The following is a 24512-nucleotide window of genomic DNA, read 5'->3' on the forward strand; positions in this document are numbered from 1 at the left end:
CAGCAGCCTGGTCAGTACCTGAGGTAAGGGGGGAGCTGGAACCTGTTGCGTACATCATCAAAGCGTTTGCCAAGGAGCGGCGTGTCCACGGTCACAAAGATTCCTTTGTAGCCTGCTTTCTCTGCTCGCTGCACAAGTGCTTTAGTGACCTCCCGGTCTTTGTAAATATAAAGCTGCAGCCAGCGAAGGCCATCAGGAGCTGCTTCTGCAACTTCTTCAATGGAGGAGGTGGCCCAGGAGCTCAGCATCATCCCTGTCCCCATTGATCTGCAGGCTGAGAAACACAAGTTAGATTAGTATCTATTTGTACTATGCTGGACTCCTTTCAATCACTCTGGATGCATTTACACGTGCAATCAATGCTGTTTGGCTTTACTGCACAGTATTTACATATTTACTGCATAGTAGACTAATTTACTGACCAGTAAGCACCTGCACGTGTAGCCAGTGACACTTTACTGCACAGTTGATTAGTCTACTGTGCATTAAAGTATCATTTGTAGACATGGTTTCCATGTGGCAGGAGTAAATGGATGGCCTGGTTACAAAGAGTCTTCTTTTGGCATACAAGTGAGCTTTCAGTCTTTGAAGGAATGCACAATGTTACTTCTGTTACACACTCCAAGAGAAGCTGTGGCAGGGAACAGAGCTTGCCCTCTGGTTTATTCTTTGTATTGGGAAGCAATTCCTAGTATAGAGTGTACCCTATGTTGGTGTAGGGGCTCAAGGAAGGAATTGGTTGCACATGTTTGTGATGTTCTCTCTTCATGTCCAGATCCACATAGTTTCAGTTAAGGAAGAGACACTTAGGATATGCCCAGACTTCTCATTGCTCACTTTTCCTTGAAGGGAAAGAAGGCAATTTGCAAAGCCTCAGAATCCAGCTACCAGCTGCCAGAAAGACTGACACCAATGCCAGAAACAAAGCATGAGTGCCAAACAAAAAGGACATACACACGCATGCAGCCATAATTAACAGGGGCCTGTGCACAATATGTAGAGCCCTTTTAAAGGAGATATGTCAAAGGTTTATGTTTGAGGAGACTCTCTCTCAAACTGTGACCTTTGGACCCTCAGAGATACTTGAAGCATGTATTACTGAAGTGTCAGTCAAAAGGTTTTGGTTCCTCTTTGTTTTCATCTGCTAAATGTCATTAAATAACCTACAAGTATTTTTCTACTCATATTTTTCTAAGTAAGCAGTTCCTGTTGTTCCCACAGAGTGTTTTGAGGTGTAGGAAGTAGAAGGAAAACCATGGTCCACAACACTGTCTTACTACTTAGCCACTCTCCACATTATGAAGTTTAAATACTGCTTGAGGAAATGCTGTTCAATATATTTGGTGTTTTCATTGATGAAAATTTGGGCCTCAGCTTCCTGCTTGTAAAAGGATACATAGTATCCCTCATGGGTGACTGGTGCCACCTTAGTTAGGGGGGGCACATGCCCCCCCAGCCACCAGTCAGTGACAGGGGTGGGGTTCCCCCATGGCCAATCTCACCAACCGGGGGGGAGGGGGGGAGGTCCACAGCTGATCGCACTGACTGGGAAGTGGCCACGGCACTTCATCCTGTGCTCCCAGGGTGGGCACCAGTGCTCCCGCCTGCCCACCTTGCCCATTGCCTAAGCAGGGACTGCTGCCTGTCAGGCCCTGAGTCTGAACATTTATAATGTGAAATTTTATCAACCAGAGATTAATCTAAAGCTACAAATCTTGTCTTTGGTTGAACTATTGCCCTAGTGCCAAAAGGTTCTAATTGAAATCAGGCTTTCACTGTGATAGGTGCTGTACATACACCTAGTATCCTGTGAGCTATATTTCACTACCTTTTCATAGGACAGAGCCTTTCTCCCTTACACTTAAAAATCTCCTGGGTGAAATCAGCCATGTGCAGTGGGGTAGGTAAGGACTGGGCATCATTTAAAATCTCAAAATAGGGACAGAAGGGCTAAAAGCAAGGTTCTGTGCTGGCTATATCCACAAGGGAGAATCTACCCAAGCAGCTTAACAAACCAGCTAACCTCATGCCATTATATTTTATGAATCTAACACTTATTCTTTTCAGAGTGATCTATCACTTAATGTAAAATAAAGGAAAACATGCTGTAAAATTCAAAAATATTACATAGAGCCTTATTTTTCTTGGTCTACCACATTCTGCATATTTTTCATGTAAATGGACTTCTATATAAAACCTCATCTCTATACCATCCAGACCCTAAAAAGTGGTCTTTATGACAAGGTTTTATTAAATAACGATTACAAATCTCTCAAAGTGGAAACTTATGAACAGTTTATTCAAACAAATTGGTTACACCCTCCCCTCAACCACCAGGCAGTTTTCAATCAGTGGAAACAAGTGTGCTTTGGTCTTCTATCTTTCAAGTTTCGCTACTTCACAAAAATGAGACAGAGAGAGCCATAAATTACCCAATCCATAGATTCCAGGAAGCAAGTAGACATCACATAGGCATTTATAATGTATCAGAACCTGCTTAGCCCTTTCTGCTTATATTTTTCTTTTGCTTAAAAATACTATTCATTCAGTAGAAAAATGACAATTATGCAAAATGAATCATAACAGATGCATCTCTTGCATTTACCTGGTCCTAATGAGAAAAGTGACATGCAATTTATTTTAACTTTCCTGCCTACTCAAGAGAGGGTGAATTACAAACCATTTGTTTGGTAAGTGTTGCTTCTCTTTTTGTTCACAAATTATCAGCAAGCAGACAGCAATTTTCTTAAATGGATCTGTTCCTTGAAATTATCTTCTAAATAATCCTCAACTCGATTATTCAAAAGTATTAAAAAATCAAGTCAGCTTGACATAGAATAAGGCATATTTTTTGTCACTTGATTGGATTATTTTTAATGTCTAGTTGTGTGGAGGAACTCTCATGTTTTAAATTCACTTTCTGTAAATATGAGCTTGAAATTTACTATTTCAACTAGTAGTCCCTACCATTGAACTACCTGGGCATGTCCAAACGAGTGGGCACAGACATTTCCCTGGGGACAAATGGCAGCGGCACAACTATGTACACGCATACTCTGGTGCACAACAAGTTGCCCCAGGTCGGGTAGGGGAGACTGAGCCCAGCACCTGGACTGGTCCCAGCGGTTTGGGGTCCTGTGTTCCTCCCAGGGCTCCAGCAGCAGCAATCCGTGTGCATAGAGCCAGGCTGACAGCTGATGTGTGGCTCTAGCTGGCCAGGCTCCAGTTTCAGGTGGCACACACTGCCACCCTGTGCATTGTCTCACTTTTTTCTGCTTGGATTCCCCCCCCTCAAAAAAACCCCAAACCTGCCATGCTGCAAATTAGCAGTGTGGCAAATGCCTGCATGTCCAGTGTGTGTGGTTTGTGCCATCGGAGACGGGTCTGCAGTGCCGCAAACTACAAGTTTGCACTCATTTGGATGCACCCTGAATGCGGTATTTGAGGAATAAATATCTGTATAGCACTGCTGTTTTCGTATGGTCTAAATCAAGATATGACTTGGTAAAATTCATCTAGATTGACTTAAAAGCCCTAGTTGAGTTCACACCATTGGCAAATCCAAGAAAAATCTTTCACACAAACTAGCCAATCCAAGAGGGAGTTTCTCAGAAATCATAAGCTTTTTCAAGATAGAAAGCATCCAGATCTAGCAAAGCACTGATGCATATTAAATCCTGCTAAAATTACTGGGATCACTCATATATCTCAATTGTATAAAAGTAGGATTTCCAAAACTGCCTGTGAATGTTGCACACTTAAGTCCAATTTAAATCAATGGAACTCGGGAGTCCAACTCAATTAGGTCCTTTTTTAAAATCCCACTAAATCAAGTCCTTTAAGTGTTGACAACTCAGAAGCCTGAAACCAGATCATGGCAGAAAATATCTATATTTCATTTCACAGTGGTTTCACTGTTCTCTGTTATACCTGCACAAGCCCAGAAATACAAGTACAATTGCAATTTTGTAATGAGAATGGATGTTGTGCATTTTCTGAAACCTGTACCAGATTCTAAAGAAAGGAAAGAAAGAAAAGGAAAAAGAAAATCAGTAGTATATATGGAGAGGGACTGCAAAGAAAATGCTTACATATGGATCTAGATTTAGGTTTAAGTTAGACATTGAATTCAAGGTTAAATCAGGGCTCACCATGCCAAAACAGATTACACAGTACTGAATTCTCACAGGTCATGCAACATTTATATCTCATGGGTACTACACCTGGAAAATTAACCATTTCTGGTTATGACTGAGATCCAAAATCTAAACTATAGGAATGTGTTTTGGATTCTCAGAGGCAAGCGTGAAGCACACACATGCAACACGCACACACAAAGCTGTTCAGATTTAGGCTCCAGGTTTAACTGAATGGATGTATAAGTGAATGCACTTTTACATATTTCAACCATTTTATAAACTTTAAACAACACAATTTTTACATTTTCAAAATGTGTGATGCTTTTAGCTGCCCTAAAAGAACTTCAGACCTTTCAACTATTGATGGCAGGAAGTGTGAAAAGAACTGACAAATATTTAAAGCGGTATATTTTTCTCTTTTGAGTCCTCACAGCTACCATTAATGTTCATAGGAATTACCTCCATCAGACTAGAGAATAGGCTATGAGATCCTATTCCAATATGATCTGAATGGCCAGAAAAGCCTAACACTTCAGAATAGGTATTCACTGAAACATCTTAATGACACTATATCTTGAATCTTGGCTTATACTAGGCATTAGTTTTTATTTGCCTTATTATGCAAAGTACTATTGGATTCATGCTAGGGACATTCTGGTTACAGCAAGGGAACAGTGGGAGAATATAAACATTAGATTATTTGTGTTAATCTCCCCTCTCACACTCCTCATTGACTTGGTATGCATTTCATCTTCTCTCTTAGGCTTTGATCCTGCACTGGCTGGCACCTGTTCATACACTATGAAGGCTCCCATAAGAGTCAACGGGGCTGCTAAAAGGAAACCAAGTTTTCCATGAGCAAACATCTTTTCAAGATCAGGGTCACAGACTGCAAGGTCTTTCTGGAAGGGTCCGTCATATTCTATATGCTTGTGCCTAACTCAGTGGGTCCATCAGCTGGCTGAGATCCAAAATGAATGTGAGAGGTCATGCGATACTGCCACAAGAAAAAAAAAAAGATTTAATATAATGTAGTCCTGAATTCAGTATACCATATTTACTCGATTCTAAGATGAGATCCGCCCCCCCCCCATTTAATATGGATAGGAAAGTCCCTCATCTTAGAATCAAGTATGAAGGTGGGGGGCATGTGGCTTTTGTGGCTCTGGTTCTAGCCCCTACCTGGGGTTTGGGCCATAGCTGCAGCCCCCCTCCCTCCATAGCCTCTGCAGCATGCCATCTCCTCCCTGCAGGCTTTTCTCCTCATCTCTCCCCACCATGCAGCCTCAGCTCCTCCACCTGCCCCTCTCCCTACCCCGCTTACCTTGTTCCACACTGGCAAGCTTCATCCATGCTGCAACATGGGGCACAGAACATAGCCTGGCCCTGTAGCAAGAATGGGGATGAAGCTGCCAGTGCAGAGCAAGGAACAGAAGCTGATGGGGAGGGGGAGAGAGAAAGCAGAGGATGGGGAGGAAGGGCAGAAGTGGGAGCACAGGTGGAGAGGGAAGGGGAGCGGGAAGGTGAGCCCAAGGCTATAGGGTTGGGGAAGGCAGGCAGGGGGGCAGGCACAAGCAGGGGCAAGTGTTTGACCTACCCACATCACCTTCACCCCAACTGCCTAGCCATGTGCAGCAGTGGTGGGGGGTGGGATTAAAGACAACCTTCCAATAATTAGATTCTATACATGGAAAATTATAATAAAATGTATAAATGTTTCATGTATAGAATCTAATTATTGGGGAGTCACCTTAAATTTGAGTAAATGCAGTAAAAACATAGGATAGAGACAAATGAAGGTTAAGAGGAGCCTAGATCAGCCAAAAAATGAGGTACCCAACACCACCTGGAAATTTTGGCCAGTGCTCCAAGAGGCAGCACAGTTGTTCTTCACCCCCTGAAGACATTTCTTCTTACTAAAAAGGATATCATTGGCGACGCATAGTGGGTGCACGCGGGTGCATATGCACCCCCTGAGATTGGCAGTGCACCCCCTGCAATTGGCCGCCACCGATGCTGCTGGCAGTGCCTACGGGCGGCCACTGCTCACCACCACCCCCCACTCACTGCCAACACTGCCAGAGTTGACAGCGCTATGGTCGCCTGCAGGAGCTCCCCGCTCACCAGCGACACCGTTGCCACTGCCTACGGGCAGTCGCCGTGCCCCCCCAGCCTCCAGGGGCACACGTCATTCATGAAAGATATGGTTTAGAACCTACTCTCACTCAGTGATATGGAAACGGTACACTGGATGTGACCTCCAGTTTAAACATAGTTGTGGAGAAGAGCATGGCAAGGCCTCAGGTTTAGCTTGCATATTTTCTCAGGGAATTAGTCTCCTTGTATGATTTATATGAGCTTGGCTATCTCTTTCTTGCTGCATCTCCCATCATTTCCAGTCTTATGGGACCCTTTAGAAAGGGTCACCAGGACTGTCCTAGTCCAGTAAATCTGATACAAACCCATCTGTGAAAACATCATTTCTAGGTTTCAAAGGGAGGAATGTACTATTTTGTGTTCATTTGGTTTCCTTCTGACTTGGTAGTATTTATGAAGAGAAGTAACCAGGTTTTCTAGGTTGCATTTCCTAAGAAATAAATTGTTTGACGTGCCTAAAGTTATTTCCTTGATGAAATGCATTTGGCCAGGAAGGCCCTGACAATGACTTACTCAACAAAACACCCTGTGCCAGCTCCAGCTGCGCCTAAAATAATTTTGTTGACAAAATGCATGTTGTCATCTATACAGGATGTTGTTACTCAGTGGGGAAAATAGGCAGTGACAAAGTACAAAATATTTCGTGTTGATCTAAAAATCAGGGCTGTCATGCCAGAGCACTTTTATAAATGTGCTGAATGAAGTCCGTTGCCTGTGGCAGCCTTTACCAAGTTTCGGTTTGTAGCCGGAAAGGCGATTAACTCAGACTAGCCCTTTTTTGCCTGCATTTACATTGTTTGATGAATGAATTAAATGATTCCACTGAGATTTGCCAAAGGCGTGGTCAAAAGACCATTAACTTAAGGGGAAAAAGGCCCCTGAATGTGCCAATTATGCTAGGCTTGAAGTACTTAGGAAGCATCACACAAAAAACTGTTGTCTCTCCAAATGGTCAAAAAACAAGTCATCCCTTTTTCCCAACAAAACAGAAAGGGATGCATGGAGTTTACAAAGATACATGGAGCTTTGTTGACAAAGGTAATAGTGTTGATGGAATATATTTAAATTTCTGTAAGGCATTTAACTTAGTACTCCATGACATTCTGATTAAGAAACTGCAACAATGGCCCACAGTAAATTTTAATCTATCAATATAGCCCACAATAAATCTTAATGACAGCTAATGGATTAAAATTTGGTTAACTGATAGGTCTCAAATACGTAAACATGCAATCTTCTGCACTGCAAACTGCACTGTATCATTTGCAAAGTGAAATGTGGACTTATCATCAAGCAGGTGTGTTTCAACAAGGATCCTGCAGAAATTGGTTCCTGACCCTATTCTATTTAACATGTGAAGACAAAGCTCTTCAAATCCAGCCAGAAAAGATATAACAAAATCCAGTGGCAGGACGCTTATGCTAGGCACACTTAAAGATACACTTAAAGTACAGATAAGGAACACTTTTTTTTTAAACAGGAAGAAAATTAACCTACTGAAACAACTGATTAAATGTTGTACTAGATTCTCTATCATGGGAAATTTTTTAGGGCAGGATTGGATGGTTTTGCTAAGCAATATGGCCTTGCTCAACCAGGACTATCAGACCTGAATCAGGCATTAATACAACAAAGTCCAACCTCCTGTGTTATGTAGGAGGATGGCCAGAGAATCACAATGTTTCTACCAGTTTTTAACATCAATGAATCCAACACTGAAATACCAGAAGTTCCCCCAGGACAGATACTCCAGATTCCCAGAACTACAGCTGGTATGAATCACCATACACAATTATGCTTTATCAGTTTCCACCAACTGAAAATTGGGTTCATAATTCTTATGCAGTATTCAGCAGGCATACAGCATTTACAATTACACTCTAAACTAATGACCTGTTGGTGTTTACTCTGTAGGATAAAGTTGCAAGAAGAAATTCACTTTTCTCCCAAAAGCACTATAAGAGCATGGATGCCCGTCTACCCAGAATTAATTTTTCATTTAATGACATAGAATCTGGAAGAAAAATGTAGAAGTGCCATTTGTTTAAATCATTTTCTTTTCTTCCATCTCTGGATGATGTGCCACATAAGGGAATTCAGTGGGCAAATTAAATGTTATAAATAAATGTGTTTTTAAAACACAGAGGTAGATAAAAACTGTTCTCTCTCATAGCCATAACACCTGCAAGGTTGCTACAGTCCGTGTCAGCTTAGATTCTCTCTTCTGAAGTCCAATCTCCGTAACACTGAGATCTATTGTTGTGTCTGCTGAATGGTAGCCAGATAACACAGAGTGGTCTTATTGACTAGCAGAGCTGCTATCCTCCAAAGCTGGATTCTGTGCATGCAACCTGACCACTACCTCCACTGGGATTCAAAACCAGGCCACCCATGGTCTGCAGACAACAGTTTTACCAAAGGCCCTACAGAGAATCCTTCTTCTGGCAGAGAGCCCCGTGCGACTGCTCCTCCTGACGATTGTTCTCTTTCTGGAAAGAAATGTCACAGAACACATTTTGAATGTTCTCACAATAGGAAAGGCACACATTATGTTTTTTTTTCCTATGCATCTTCCAGAATATTTGAGCTTACACATCATGAAGTATTTTACAAAGGGCATCAGGTAATGAGCCAGATCCTCTGCAAATATAAATAACTGTAGCTCAGTTAAAGCAATGCGAATTTACGCCAACTAAGAATTTGTTCTGTATATTCCTGTCGTCAGTGAAAATATGACATAGGTTTTTAAAGGGAGCATAAGAAAAATTAATTAAATGTTAAAAATTGTTCAGAACCCTATTCTCCCAAAATTAGAGGGCACTCCAGTTCTTATCACTGCATTTCAGCCAAACAGGATCTTGGATCTAAATATCCACTCCAACTTCAAGAGGTTTCAAATCTGGTAATAAATATTAACCCAATATTATAGCTGAGATTCTAATCATATCTTTATTTGAATGTGGAGAGCTATATAATATTTATATATATATATTTGACCACACACACTGACAAATGTCAACACCCCTTGTTTTTCCTTTTTTGATGTTAAATCTGAAAAAAAATAAATGCAAAAATCACATGTTAAATTTAAGATCTTAAGGGCACAAAACCAAGACATTCCAAAATTAAATTATCTACCACAACCATAACTCAGCCATTGTAGTTAGCATATTGCAGGGCTGTACTGTAAATGCAGTTAAAATTTATGCTTTAAAATGCAGCCAGGTCATGATCTATGTGGGAATCTTAGCTGTGGGAATGTCCTGAATTTTGCGCATTTGCAAATCTCAGCCCTTGCATTATATTACCATGTTTGCATTTAACAGCGTTATGGTTCACAGTTTCCTCAGCAATGTCCTATCATTGTAGCCAGGGCCAGAAATACCTAGAAATGTTGCCAGGGAACCAGACATCACTAATACAACTGACACTGCTGGAACCCCGTCTCTTGAATCATTACTTCCTATTAAAGGTATTAGAGCTCCATCATGTGGAACATATCTGTATAACCATACACCATGAGCTCTTGTTAGCTTATAAATCTTTTAGGAAATAATACTTTAAACGGGTATGTCTCTTCATCAAAGCAACTTGCTTTTACAGAGTTTATCCTTCAGGCTGCTTCTGAATGAACACTAAAGATTGTGAAACCTAGTCCTAGTAGAAGAGCTGACCTTGATTAAACTGCTGGAATCCTGTGCTGGAGTTGATATGCCCTCCGAGTAGCAGTTTCAGCATGTAAGCAAGGTTTTCAAGTAGATCTTAATCCTTTTCCCCATGGAAGAACAGAATGGAACTATAAGTTTCACATGAACAAAAAACACTCAAGTGCATTTCTTCTGCTTCTAGTGTGGGATATGTATAGCCCATTTCCCATACAGTGCTGTTTTACCTTGCTGTCCCATGTTTCATAGCCCTATTTGCAGAGGTTTAACTTCGCAGTTCTGCACCCTAAGAACATGGGGCAGCAGCAGTGGCCAGGTCATTGCCACAATCAGGCTGGCAGCAGTGGCAGCTGCTATGTTTGCACCCTCCTGCTCCCAACACCAAAGTTGGCACCTAGATTACCTTGCTCATCCTCCATTAGTTGCACTATTACCTATTTGTTATGTCTTCATTAGAAAATGTTTATGTACAATCTGATCCTATTCAAGTTCAATACATATATCCACCTGAATGACACCTTTCTAAGATACACACCAGGAGCCAGATTCTATTCCACCCATCTGGTATGTAAGTGGACTCATGCACCTAAGTGCAGTTATATTCCCTTTTTGTGACTCAGTTTTAAGGGTTAGATGATAGTGGGCATGTCTACATGTGTGGCCTACTTAGCTCCACAGAAAAGTCTGTTATTTACTGTGCAGCAACACACATGTAGATCCTAACAGGGCTGTATAGGGTATAAGGGTGCTTTAGTGGAGGGGCTGCCTACTGGCTAGCCCTGCACTGAAGCACACTTGTGCTCCAGCCAGCCCCTCTGCAGCACGTTGAGCCAGGTCGGAGCAGCCCTGGGCTGGCAGGCTGACTCCCCAGGGCTCCTGCCAGCTGGAGCTGCTCTGACCTGGCTCAATGTGCTGTGGTCCCAGACACACATTCAAACACGATACCTGGAAGCAATAAACTCCAGCACGATATGCACCAGAGTGTATTGCTTTAAATTAATTGTACGTGTAGATGCACCCACTTGCAAAAATAGAAGCATTTATGGATTTCAGGATTTCAACAAGGTGGAACAGAATTGAATTGCACTTAGGTGCCCAAATCCATTTAGATGCCTAATAAATAGAATAGAATTTGTCATTTCTTTGGAGAAAAGATTGCCAGTTACCCTTTTTGTACAACACCTAACTTAATACAGTCCTATTTTGCTTGATTGCTTGATATATAAACAAAGGGTTAAAGTTCATGAACAGATTGCAGTTTTTACAGTTAATCAAAGCCCCTTTAAATTCTATAAGTAAAAGGATGAATTACCTAACATATACAAAAACAGACTCAGGATTGGCAGTATAGACAGTCTAACATAAAAGCCTATTATTTTTGTTTGCATTTTTATTGCATTATATTGAATTGTTTTAGTAATTGTTTTTATACAGTCACCTGCATTCACATTTTGCAAACATACTAGCACAAGACTTAAACATTAAAAAAATCTCAAAAACAATTAATTATAAGCAACTGTGGTAGAATATTTGGGGCAAGTGAATTCACAGTTGGACACCAGACATCCAATACTGAGTGTTATGCTCATCCAGTCAAGAAATAAAAACACTATCAGAGAATTTGTATAATCCAAGAAGCTACAATTTTAGATACTAAATATTTCCCCTTTAAACAACTTGACAATAAATTATAGACCAAGAATGCCATTACACTGAGGGTATGTTTGAACAACAAGTAACTGTAAAGAATTTGCTATAAAACATTTGCACAGTTTAAGCTGTAAGTGATAACAAGAACACCTAGAGAGGTAGAAAATATGCTTTAATAACAGTACTAAAAATCACAGAATCATAAAGGAATAGGGCTGGACAGCACCAAAGAAGGTCATCTAGTCCAACTACCTGCTCAAGATTAGATCATCATTGTTTAAACCACTGAAAACAAACTTTTGTCTAACCTGCTCTTAGAATCTGCATCTTTGGATATTTTTATCTATTTAATTTACCAAAGAGATGGTTAAGAAATGAACTGTTCGTGGTCCTTAAGTGCTTGCATGAGAGTAAGTTTTCTGATAAAGAAGGCTCAAAGCTATCAGAAGAAAAAAAGAAACCATAATAGAACCTTATGGCTCGAAACTGAAGAGCATACTACAAAACAAGATGCTAATTTTTAAGAGAAGGCAATTAGCCATTGAAACAATTCATCAAGATTTTCTTCATGCCACAGCTTTAATGCAAGGTCCCTCCCTCCCTCCCTCTGTAGCTGTAGGAAGGGCATCAATCCCAAGTCAAGGTGTTAGATTTGGAACATCCTAGGAGTAAAGGGAAACACCCCCACCCCAAACACTGATAGAACTGAGAGCAGACAATGACTCTCACTTAGGAATAGAACACTGAGAACTTCACCACAAAAGAATAAAATAAATAGAGCCAAAGGTAGTTCTAATGGTACCAACAATCCATAATTAACATGGTATGTAGACATTCCATAAACAACATTCATTTTGGGGAAAAAAGGAAAGGTTGGGGTTCCTGTTACATCACTTTTTGGCCCAACAGAAGTTCTCATGAGGCAGAATGAATTCCACTTCATGTTGGGTCAATGTCATACCCTAAAAGGGTCAAATCTTCAGCTGGTATAGGTGGGTGTAATTCTATTAAGAAGCTAAGCTGATGACACGATATGAGGATAGGACAGTCCATGCAGCTCAAAGTATGGAAGCCGTGGCCCCTTTGCCCAGGAATCAACTGCGACATTCCAATATGTTCATGCACAGCTTCCCTTTGTAAATTATGCATAATCGATTTGAAAAGGAGATAATAAAACAGATATGACTTTTTGCCTTCTCTCTTGGCTGGTGAATCATTTCCCTTTCTAGATTGGATTTCTCATCACCATTCTATAGTGAAGGAAAACAAACAAACAAAATAAAACACCAATTATTCTGACAGTAACATCTGAAATGCAGAATTACTAGCAAGAAGCTAAGCAGGGGGGTTGTGCACAACAGGCTCATTGATTTGGTCTTCTATCAGAGTTCCTTAGCTGTTGGGCAATTTACCTCTGGCAGTTGCTGTTTCTCCATCAAGGTGAGCCATGCACTGCATAGCAGTTGCTCCAACACATATGGGCATGCTGACATTCTGCCCTAGGACACAGGTTGAAAGGTCCATTACAGACACGTCCCTGAGCATCCGGGGGTACAGCCTCAACCTGACAGAAGTGGGGAGAAAAAGAGAAGGATACGTTATATACATTGTTTACAACTCATTAGGAAATGAGATCAGATTTCCTTTTCTCAGAAGAACCATTGTCAACATTTGAGAGAAGAAGGAAGTAGTGACCGTTCTCTAGAGGGGAGGCAAGGGTAAGTTAAAACTAAGGACAAAGTTTTAACGAATTGCCTGAAGCTCCAGTGAAGCTGATAAAATTTACAAAGCTGAGCAAAATGGGGGAGAAAACCAAGAAAGAATGAAAGAGACAAAGCACACTAGAACATTATCAGTTGATATAGTATTATATCAATATAATATAAACTGACAAAGCCCTGGCTGGAATGGTCTGGTTGGGGACGGTCCTGCTTTCTATGATTCTATTAAAAATATATAGACAGCAGCTACAAAACAGTTACATTTCAAATGAGTTTTAGGTTTTCAGAGCAAAAATGAATGTCTGTCAATGTCAGATAGCAGCAAAAGTTATTGCTACACAGCTTGAATTCACTCACTGATTTCCCCTGTGTATCTAGGAGCCATTGGAGGTATGCACTCCACAGAAAATTATACAATATAGTCAATGCCCACACCCACTTTGCCCTTTTCCACCTGCCTCCCCATCATTCTGCTGTTTTCTTTCTTTAAGGCTTAGTTATCTTCTGTCTCATGCACACACACCAGCAAGTAAACAAAAATAAATTGACCTTTTACACTCTGGCATGGGCTGTCTGCATCATGGGTCACAACACTGGGCTGCTGATCTTCATCTGATGCAGAGGGATAGAACAAGGATAGGCACTCAGAGCTGGGACAAACTGAGCCAGTGCAGTGGGGGGAAGTTAACTGTTCTTGCTCTATACCTAAAAGCCAAGACCCAAGAAGTCATCCTCCCACTTTATTCGGCCTTGGTGAGGCTGCAGCTGGAGTACTGCATCAAATTCTGGGCTCCACACTTTAGAAAGTACGTGGAGAAGCTTGAGAGAGACCAGACGAGAGCCACAAACATGATTAGAGGTCAAGCGAACAAGCTTTATGAGGAGAGGCTGAGAGGCATGGTACTGTTCAGCCTGGAGAAGCAAAGGCTCAGGGGTGACTTGGGTAGCAGCTTATAAGTGCATCAGGAACTGGGAGAATGTCCATTCACCAGGGCACCCCAAGGGAAGACAAGGTCTAACGGTCACAAACTGCTAGAAGACGATTTTGGATGGGACATAAGGAAAAACTTCTTTACCATCCGAGTCTCCAGAGTGTGGAACAGTCTCCCCGTAGAAATGGTGCAAACACTTAGTACTCTGGATACCTTTAAGAAATGTTTAGATGCTTATCTTGCTGGGGTGATTTGACCCCAGCTGACTTCCTGCCCCTTGGGCAGGAGGCTGGACCCGATGATCTCATGAGGTCCCTTCCAGCCCTAATGTCCATGAAATCTATTAAATCTATGCCACCAGCAAAATTACTTCTACCAGGAAGCAAGTTACAATGTAGTCCTAGACTGACTTGATCCAGAATCAGCCTGAGCGTTCCAGCCCTCGCAGTGTCCCCTTTCATTCCAACAACTTGGATAGGACAACCAACATCAGTCCAGAACAAGACTTTCCTGGGTCTTCGTAAAAGGCCCTTGTTCCACCAGATTGACACAAAATAGGCAGGACCAGAAAAGGGAGAATAAGAACCAATAGCACGTGCTTTTAAACTAAGCTGTTTGAGACAGGGCCATCTTCTGACTATGTGCTTGTGCAGTGCCTAGCAGTCACTAGGGGCCTGAGGTGGTAAACAACAAATATTGTGTTCACATTATTGCTGGCCTCCAGGCACACTCTTTATGATCAGCCAACTGCATTAAAGAAAAGCCAGGTATTACATTTGGCATTATTACTCTAAGCCACAAGAGGGTGTGCATCAGCAAGGATTGGTGCATGTCATGAGGAACAGCGTGAGGCTCGCAAAGAGAGACCCAAGTGTCCTCAAGTTGCACGAACAAGATGTGCATCGATAGTTTGTTAATGCACATCCTGGGATGGCTTATCACTGTTCCACTTGATCTCCTGGATTTTAATTAAGGAAACTGAATTAAAATAGTGCTTCACTAGCACTGCTTAATCTAGTGACCTGCATTGCCTGAGAACAGATGGCTTGTAAGATGGCATCCAGGTACCCTGGATGCTGACCTAGCACAAGTAACAGTAGCAGTGATGCTACAGAGGGAAGCCACGTATTCATGCTATCCTAGCACAAATAACACTACTGGGCAGAGACACAGTGAGAAATGGTCCCTACCTGGAAAAGCTTGCCAACTAAAAGGACAGAGAAAGGAAGCATTACTCCCTTGGGAACTGAGACACAGAGAGATCACGTCAATCTCCCCCAATTGTAACAGTAGTCTATGACAGAGCAGGCAACTGAATCCAGACCTCATTAGTCCCAGCAAACAGTCACAGTACAAATGAATCTACTAGGCCTGTGAGAAGTGGCTAGTATTTGCTTTGGATTTGGATTTGGATTTGGATTTGGCCAGCAGAGGTGATTGGATTTGGTGATTCAAATCACTGTCCCAAATTGATTCGGCCAAATCTGATTCAGAGATTCAGCTGCTGCTGAATCTCCAAATCACCCAGGCCCATTGCCCCACACCATGTGGGGGTTCTGCATGAGCCCCCACAAAGCCCCAAGGCCACTGCAGGAGTGGTGAGTCTCGGGGTTTTTCTTGTTTTTTTTTTCTTAAAGGGCTGGAGCTGGGGCAGGTGGAGCAGCCATGGGGGGCTGGAAGACCAAGGGGGAGGGTCAGGGGGCTCATGAAGAGCCCCCCATGCAGTGTGGGATAATGGGGGGGACTGGGGATTGCCCCCCCCCCACCCAGCAGCACCTGCTGAGTCAGGGCTTTTTTTTAAAGCACTGGGAGCTGGGGCAGGAGGTGCAGCCACAGGTGGGATGGGTGAGCAGGTGGGGACCAGGAGGGTCTGGGTGAGCAGGCAGGGGTCAGGGAGGCTGGCGGAGTCCCTCCATGGTCCCCTCCTCCTCTTCCAGCCCCCTCTCCTCTGCCCCATACTTACCGACTCCAAGTCCGTCTCTAGCGCCCTGCTGCAGCAGGTGGGGACTGCCTGAATCATCAAAGCTCTCTGAATCTTTTCCAGAGATTTGGAGAGCTACAAATCAATTCAGACCTTTTTATTGGTCCCCTGATTCAATTGAGATTTACACTGAATCAGGCTGAATCTCCTCTGAATCGAATCAGCACTCGAAGCTTCACACAGCCCTACAATTTAATTCTCTGAGAAAGGAAGGAGAAGAAAAATTCTCTCTTCTTTTTCATCCACATTACAGAATGTAGTAGCACTGGAACTTATTTATCAGGCTGGACCTTTCCATTCAAATCTTCACCTTATGATATCTTCCTGTTTGTTTTTCAGGGTGGATAGATTGATGAGTAGGTTAAGAAGAAGAAGCAAAGATATTGCTGTTTCTTTTCCAGTTCCCACTTAACATCCAGTAACTTATTATCTAGAGGTCATTGTTATTTCCTATATGTGGTCATGGATCTGTTCCAGACTGAATTACCATTAGAAAAAAAAAACTGTGTGTGTGTGTGTGTGTGTGTGTTGTTTTTCAGGGTGGATAGATTGATGAGTAGGTTAAGAAGAAGAAGCAAAGATATTGCTGTTTCTTTTCCAGTTCCCACTTAACATCCAGTAACTTATTATCTAGAGGTCATTGTTATTTCCTATATGTGGTCATGGATCTGTTCCAGACTGAATTACCATTAGAAAAAAAAAACTGTGTGTGTGTGTGTGTGTGTGTGTGTGTGTGTGGGGGGGGAGGGGAGGGGAGGGGAGAGAAGGGAAGGGGAGGGGAGGGAGGGGAAGGGATGGGACAGCACTTTACTTTAAGCTTAGTGCACCCTCGTACCGAGCACAGCACCTGCCCACAACAGGCATTGTGTTAGTTTGACCCAGCTCTCCCAGTGTCTGTACAGATCAGGTGCTTCAGTGGGGCTTTTTGGTGCTTCAGTGGGGCTTTTTGGTGCTTTTATCTAATAGCTGATTGAATCAGCTATTAGATAAAAGCGCCCAAAAGCACCGCTGAAGCTTACGCTCTGTATAGGCATTGCATAGCTGGGTCAAACTAATAATGCACTGCCTCTTCCAGGAAAGTGCTGGGGGCATTTTTTAGTATTATTATTTTCACGTCTGTCAGTGCCCTAAAAGACTAGCATTAACTGTGGTCTGCTTCCTGCCTACAAGACCTGCTGCTTGGTTTACTGGTGCTGCTCTCCCTCTGGCTGTCCAAGTCAACTTCTCCCAAGTGCATGCACAGAAAATGCAACTCCACCACGTCCCTGCCCCCTCCCCCCCCCGCAAAAAAACCCACTTCTCACTGTTTTACACCATACACAAATTTTACGATTTGAAATTCAGTAATTTAATGCATTTTATCCTAATTTATTCTCTAGAAATCTGAGTCCCTAACACCTTGCTGTGCAAGGAGTCTTTTGGATTAACCAAATTGAAAAGTGAAGATTCTTATGCGAGGCAAATCCGACTCATTCTGCTACATTAATTCTCTCTACAGTCTCCATTTCCTGTCAGGCTGAAATATGCTGTTGCTGTGCACTGTCAAGTGAATGCTGCCTTACCCAGAGAAAAACACATTTCAGTGCATGTGTGGTTTGGAGACTTAATTGTGTAAGGCTTTTCAGCTACCTTGAGTTCTCTAGATACAAGGTACCATGGAAGGCAGAGTACTATTCTGAATAAAAATATATCAACTTCTCAAGGACAAGGAGAAATCTTCATAGATTTCCTTGAATCTTCCTAGAATTCAAATGAGCCATCTAAAAATGGACATTTCCACTGCAGCCCCAACATTTGAGTCTATCCATTTATCCTTTTCCACTAAGGTAGTAATGACAGCATGATGGCATTTCTAATTTGCCATATGCTGCCTGGCATTATCTGGCATCAGTAAGGCACTCAGTTCCAAGAATTTACACCCAAAAGGCTTGAGGAAGTTGCTGACTACAAGAATAAACTCCAGCCAGAGTCAACAAGCAGGAGCAATAAATCACCAACCGTTCAAACAAACCAGCCAAAGAAGTAGATGCCAAATGAGGTGACTTGCTACTACTCAAGTGAAGCACTTTGGCTTTTCCAGAGGCAACACTTTTCATTGTTCCTTTGAACTTCTGCTTCAAATACAAACATTCCTTGGCCTGGTATTTTTTTAACTGAATATACATAAATCTGTTTGAGCCCAACAAGAACATTAGAACAGAAAATTAGGGCTGGAAGGGACCTCAGGAGGTCATCTAGTACAACCCCCTGTTCAAAACAGGACCATCCCCAACTAGATCATTCCAGTCAGAGCTTTGTCGAGCCGAGTATTAAAAACCTCCAAGAATGGAGATTCCACCAACTCTCTGGGTAACCCATTCCAGTGCTTCATTGTCCTCCTAATAAGAAAGATTTCCTAATATCCAATCCAAACTTCCCTTGCTGCAATTTGAGACCATTGCTTCTTGTTCTGTCATCTGCCACCACTGAGAACAATCTAGCTCCATCCTCTTTGTAACTACCCTTCAGGTAGTTGAAGGCTTCTATTAAATCCCCCCTTAGCCTTCTCTTCTGCGAACTAAATAAGCCCAGTTCCCTCAGTCATTCCTTAGAAGTCATGTGCCCCAGGTCCCTAACCATTTTTGTTGCCCTCCACTGGACTCTTTCCAATTTGTCCACATCCTTTGTGTAGTTGGGGGCCCAAAACTGGACACAGGCCTTCAGATGTGACCTTACCTGTGCTGAATAGAGGGGAATAATCACTTCCCTCGATCTGCTGCCAATACGACTACTAATACAGCCCAGTATGGTGTTAGCCTCCTTGGCAACAAGGACACACTCTTGGCTCATATCCAGCTTATTGTCCACTGTAACCCTCAGGTCCTTTTCTGCAGAACTGTTGCTTAGCCAGTTGGTCCCAAGCCTGTAGCAGTACATGGGATTGTTCCATCCAAAGTGTAGCACTTTCCACTAGTCCTTGACATGATTGATATGGTGCAGGAGGTAGGTATATCTACTAAAGCCCCCAGCTTGGTGTCATCCACACATTTGCTTAGGGTGCAACCCATCCCATCTTCCAGATTGCTAATGAAGATACTGGAGGGAAACACTGCCCCAGGACCAGCCCCTGGGGCACTCCACTTGATACCTGCTACCAACTAAATCTTGAGCCTATGATCACTACCTATTGAGCCCCACAATCCAACCAGATTTCTATCCACATTATAGTTCATTCATCCAACCCATTCAACTGCACTCTCAATTTTGCTTTCCAAACAGATATGACTAGTCATTTGAATGACCAGCCCACTTAACTGCAAGGCAATGATAATTTGTTGCATGTAAATGGAGAAGCAGTCTTTGGCAAACGAGCTGTCATTGTTCCATGGACATACGACACAGCATAACATTTCTTACTTCAAACGCCTTTGCAAAGTCAACAGCAGTGTGTGTCATAACAGGTTATCAGAGATTTGATTCCCCCTTTATGCTGAAAGAGGAGAATTCAGATTGATTTCTTGAGTGCCATCAAGCTAAAGACACCCTGACCTTGTCATAAAATCCATTCTCTGTTCCCTCTGATTAGTTATTAAGAGCCAATTTAATCACCAGGCAGCACCGTATTGGAAGGACATGGTATCACAGGACTGAAAAACAAGTGCATGGTGCCCAAGGTCAGATCCTGTCAGGGATAAAGAATGTGCTCAGATTTCCCAAAATCTTCTCAGGCCTTAAAAATCTCACCCTCACAATCATCTTTCATTAAGTGAGAGCTGTAAATTGAAAGTTACCTACTCTACGCCATAAAAGGGCAGACACTGAAATGTGAGCTCTGGCTCTTTATTCCAATGTTATTGATCACGAAAAAAATCAAAGATACGGGAAAGTTACTGTGACTAACTTTAACCTCGTCTAAAAAAAAAACAGTCTTGGGTGATCTGATTTTATGCACAGAGCATCTGAACCTACTGGAGACTTCTCCTAATTGCCAAAAAAAGTGAATTCATGCATTTTTATAACGCAATGGATTTGATGTCATTCTCCACAAAATCATGGCTGGTGCATACCAAATAAATAGTTCCATGCCAAAATTATCCCTCACTTGCCAGTACAGTCACTGATAGCCAACTGAATAATCATTTGTCCATTGATGCAGCCCTTAACATGACAAGAAAGGCTAGCAAAAATAATGCAATGTGAATGTGAAGTGTGCAACAGCAGGGGGCCATCTGCAGAGCTGTGCTGACTATAATGTGGACTACAACCCCCCAGAAGCGCCCAGGGGGCTGAAAGACAAAAGAAAATAGGAAGAAAGCAAGAGGCTGCTGAAGGGAAGGAGAAAAACTGCAAGAGAGATATGCATGGTCACCAGACCCCAGGAGTGTGCAGCTGAACTAGACATCTCACTGGCTCAGTTGGCAAGGACTATGGACTGAAGTAGCTAGACTCAGACTTGGGAGCAAGTGCAGACTGCTGTTTGAGTGCTCTCAGAACTAAAAGCCAGGTTGGGGACACTTCTGGAAGCATGGGGGAAAAATTAAGGTGCTAAGTGTATGTTACCACCACGTTAATGTCTATTTACCTCTGATCTGTTCCCTTCGGCCTGTTGGCTTGTGACCCGAACCCCTATGATTTTCTCTATAAAAGTGGGAATCCCCTTTGCTTCTTGTGACAGTTTCTGTGGCTGCAGGGTTGGCACAAATTAGTGGGAGCACTTGCATTCTGAAGGGGGCTATCCCACAAGTGAGGCAAATGGGGATTGGTGGTAACAGGCCATAAAGCACAGGACAAACTTGGCTGGCTTGGTCGGCCAGGGCTATGGACTGAAGGAGCTGGATTCAGACATGGGAGCAAGTTCAGGCTGCTGTTTGAGCACTCGTGAGACTAAAGCCTGGTTTGGGGACACCTCCAGATGTGGGGAGGAGGGGCAGGAATTAAGATGCTAAGTGTATGTTACCACAGTGTTGATGTTTCTTTACCTTTACCCGTTCCCTCCTTTGGCCCATTGGCTTTTGACCCTAGCCCCTATGATTTTCTATAGAAAAGTGGGAACCCCCTCCTTGCTTCTTGTTGCTGGTTTCTGGAGCTGCAGTTTTCTAACAATAATACCATAAAGTAAGTTTGTAATGTGTGTTTAAAGAACCCCTGCCTAGCACAACAGTTCACAGTTTGCACGCAAAGAATTGCTGCATGTACCACAACAGTAATTTGGGCATTTGCCACATGCTAAAGAGTATGTCTGATTCATTACTAATCTTGTGCTGTGTACTCTGCTTTGCAGTAAAAAAAAAAAAAAAAAAAAAAAAAAAAGGAAAAAATTAAATTGAAGTGCTATATTGAGCCATGCACCTTGAAAGAATATATGACCTGTGTCTGCTTCCATAGAAGTCAATGAAAATTTTAGGGCTTTCATAAATAAGGTTAAATATTAATTTGTCTTTTCAACACTGACTTTGTGAGCCAAGCATTCCTTTTTCTTTTCCAAAGTAGCACCAAGATTTACCTTTACCCGTTCCCTCCTTTGGCCCATTGGCTTTTGACCCTAGCCCCTATGATTTTCTATAGAAAAGTGGGAACCCCCTCCTTGCTTCTTGTTGCTGGTTTCTGGAGCTGCAGTTTTCTAACAATAATACCATAAAGTAAGTTTGTAATGTGTGTTTAAAGAACCCCTGCCTAGCACAACAGTTCACAGTTTGCACGCAAAGAATTGCTGCATGTACCACAACAGTAATTTGGGCATTTGCCACATGCTAAAGAGTATGTCTGATTCATTACTAATCTTGTGCTGTGTACTCTGCTTTGCAGTAAAAAAAAAAAAAAAAAAAAAGGAAAAAATTAAATTGAAGTGCTATATTGAGCCATGCACCTTGAAAGAATATATGACCTGTGTCTGCTTCCATAGAAGTCAATGAAAATTTTAGGGCTTTCATAAATAAGGTTAAATATTAATTTGTCTTTTCAACACTGACTTTGTGAGCCAAGCATTCCTTTTTCTTTTCCAAAGTAGCACCAAGATACAAGGCTAGATGCTCATAGCTAGCCCATAACTGCATAAAATTAGAGCAGAGTCTGGAACTAAACTCAGATCTGCATAGGATTAACCTAGTGCCTCAGTCAGTAGACCATCCTTCCCCAGACAACCCTCAGGCAAAAACACGGATGCTATCATTTCCACTGAAGCAAAGATGTTTTACAATCCAATACACAGTGAAGTCTGTAGACAAAGGGAACGTAATGTTCTAAATAAATTATTACCCAAGACACTGGCTTCCTTGATTTGCTATAACCTTAAGTCACAACATCAGAGTGTTTGCTTGGAAAACAGAAATTCATGATCATATTTGGCAAAATCCCCCACGTACTCCTAATACAGAACAAAATTACAGTACCATACCAGAAGAGTACAACTCCTTAGCTGGTATAAATTGTCACAGTTGAGCAAAGCTATGACAACTTTCACTAGCAGAGCATCTACCGTCCCTTACCACACCTGCACGCACACACTGTAAGATGTGCTCTTCAGAACAAATTCTTAATCCTGCAGGAAAAAACAAACAGATCATTAAGGTACATTCAGGCTGCAGGCTCTTTCCAGATAGTTGAATGTATGCAACCTCTAACAAATATTTGAGTTTAAAAATAAAGAGAGAGACACACACTAGAAACCCAAGAAATACATTAAAGTTTGTACATGTCAAATAGCATTAACTCTGCAGTAGCAGGGATGCACACCTCTGATCTTCCCTACTTATTACGGATAGATAGGGAAACCTGAGTTTCCTTATCTATACCTAGGCACTTCTACAAAGCTGTGTGTGTGGGGTCTATACATACACAACCACCCAATGAAATCCCCTTTGACCTTTCACTAATACAAAGCAGATTGTAACAGGGGCCAAGCCCTGTAGGGCTAAGCAGTAGAAAGCTAGAGTGTCAGATAGCTACAGCACCTCACCTAACAAGCAGCTGGCAACTAATTCAATAATGACCTGCTAAGGAGACCAAGGAATGACACCTGTAGCTTACTGAGAGGAGGTCAGGAGATGAGAGAGAGGAGTTAGGGACTAGGTAAACCTGCAGACAGTCAAAGGGGGCAGTCTGACCTGGGCAGCGACGGAAGAAGGAGCTTACTGCTGGGAACTGGAGACTGACCCTGGCTGTGCTAGCTGAAGGAGTTTTCTGTGCTGTATAGAGAAGCAACGCGGAAGACGAGAAGGACCGTGAGTAGGCTCAGGAGGACCGAAGCTGGGTGAAGATGACAGAGCCAAGTAAAAGCCCAGGGAAAGCTTAGAGAAAGGATCCCCAGCTTCACTTGTGTTTGGGTTTTGTTTTAAATTGCTGTTTAGGCTGCAAGCCATGGGAGTGGCTCAAGGTGGGGGAAAGAGACCACTTAAGGTGCCCTACTTCAATTACTGTTGAATCGGTGGGCTGCTAATGGCCCTGTGAGCCATGACCAGGCTCCCGGAGCCCATGAGACAACACGGGTCAGGGCACCCAGAGCTGCCATTCTAGTTCTCTGGAGGCAACCTCCTAGAGTTAATAATAGCAACAAAAGTGAGGCCAGGGTGTCACCTGGAGTGAGGCGAGTGGACGGGGTGAGATTAGAGTGTCACAAGACGATATCCTTTCCCATCAAGCAGCAGATCCTGTTACACAGGTAAGCTCCTTGGGGTGAGAATGAACGCTCAAAAAATAAGAACTGTTAGCTGCATGTAGCAATTCTCACTGAATAGGAAGCAATGATTCCTAGTGACTAAATCTTCAAAATGGGATTCAGGAGACCTGTTTCCTTTTCCAGCTTTGGCACTGGCCTGCTGGCAGGTCACTTCAACTCTCTGTACCTCAGTTTCCTCATCTATTAGGAGCACTGTGAGATATATCAATGAAGACAGCTACTTTATAATAGCATTATTAAGCCACACTTATTTTGGACTTTCCCCCTGATAGTTATGAATTAAAAGGTGACACCCCATGAAAAGCAACACTGAAAAAATATATCCTAGGCCCTGTCCTTTTCTCACAGAAGTCAGTGGCAGGCCATCCATCATCCAATCCTCCATTTTGTCGTGCTTTGGCAAGGAAAAGGGAAAACTTTAAATTAGATGACCTCGAGTGTTTTGGATTCTGCTGCTGTTCAAGTATGATCTTTTTCTTTTCCACAAAAGGGAAAAGAAGCGAGAACAACCAAGATAGAAACAGCAGCTCCTATCTCTGGTACTGACTGTCCATGGCAAGCTCACTAACAGGAAAACACAAGTACAGCCCACAGTCTTATCGGCCACTGCAAA

General features: G+C 42.5%; 1 protein-coding gene across 3 annotated transcripts in view; it reads right to left on the bottom strand.

The window, feature by feature from the left end:
• HAO1 (hydroxyacid oxidase 1) overlaps positions 1-24512 on the bottom strand; it is a 49365-nt gene that overhangs the window by 20750 nt on the left and 4103 nt on the right. Inside the window, exons 1-3 of one of the 3 annotated variants that reach the window (XM_025202186.1) lie at positions 13882-14128; positions 13024-13175; positions 19-274 (exon numbers count right to left, since the gene is read on the bottom strand). In XM_025202186.1, the coding sequence (XP_025057971.1) occupies positions 19-274; positions 13024-13175; positions 13882-13898 (425 nt within the window). In that variant the 5' untranslated portion in view covers positions 13899-14128. Of the gene's footprint in view, positions 1-18; positions 275-13023; positions 13176-13881; positions 14129-22714; positions 22763-24512 lie in introns of those variants that run through there. The other 2 variants (XM_025202189.1, XM_006015442.3) reach the window with 2 other exon arrangements.

Source organism: Alligator sinensis, unplaced genomic scaffold (assembly GCF_000455745.1).
Source record: "Alligator sinensis unplaced genomic scaffold, ASM45574v1 scaffold140_1, whole genome shotgun sequence".
In the NCBI taxonomy this organism is placed as follows: Eukaryota; Metazoa; Chordata; order Crocodylia; family Alligatoridae; genus Alligator; species Alligator sinensis.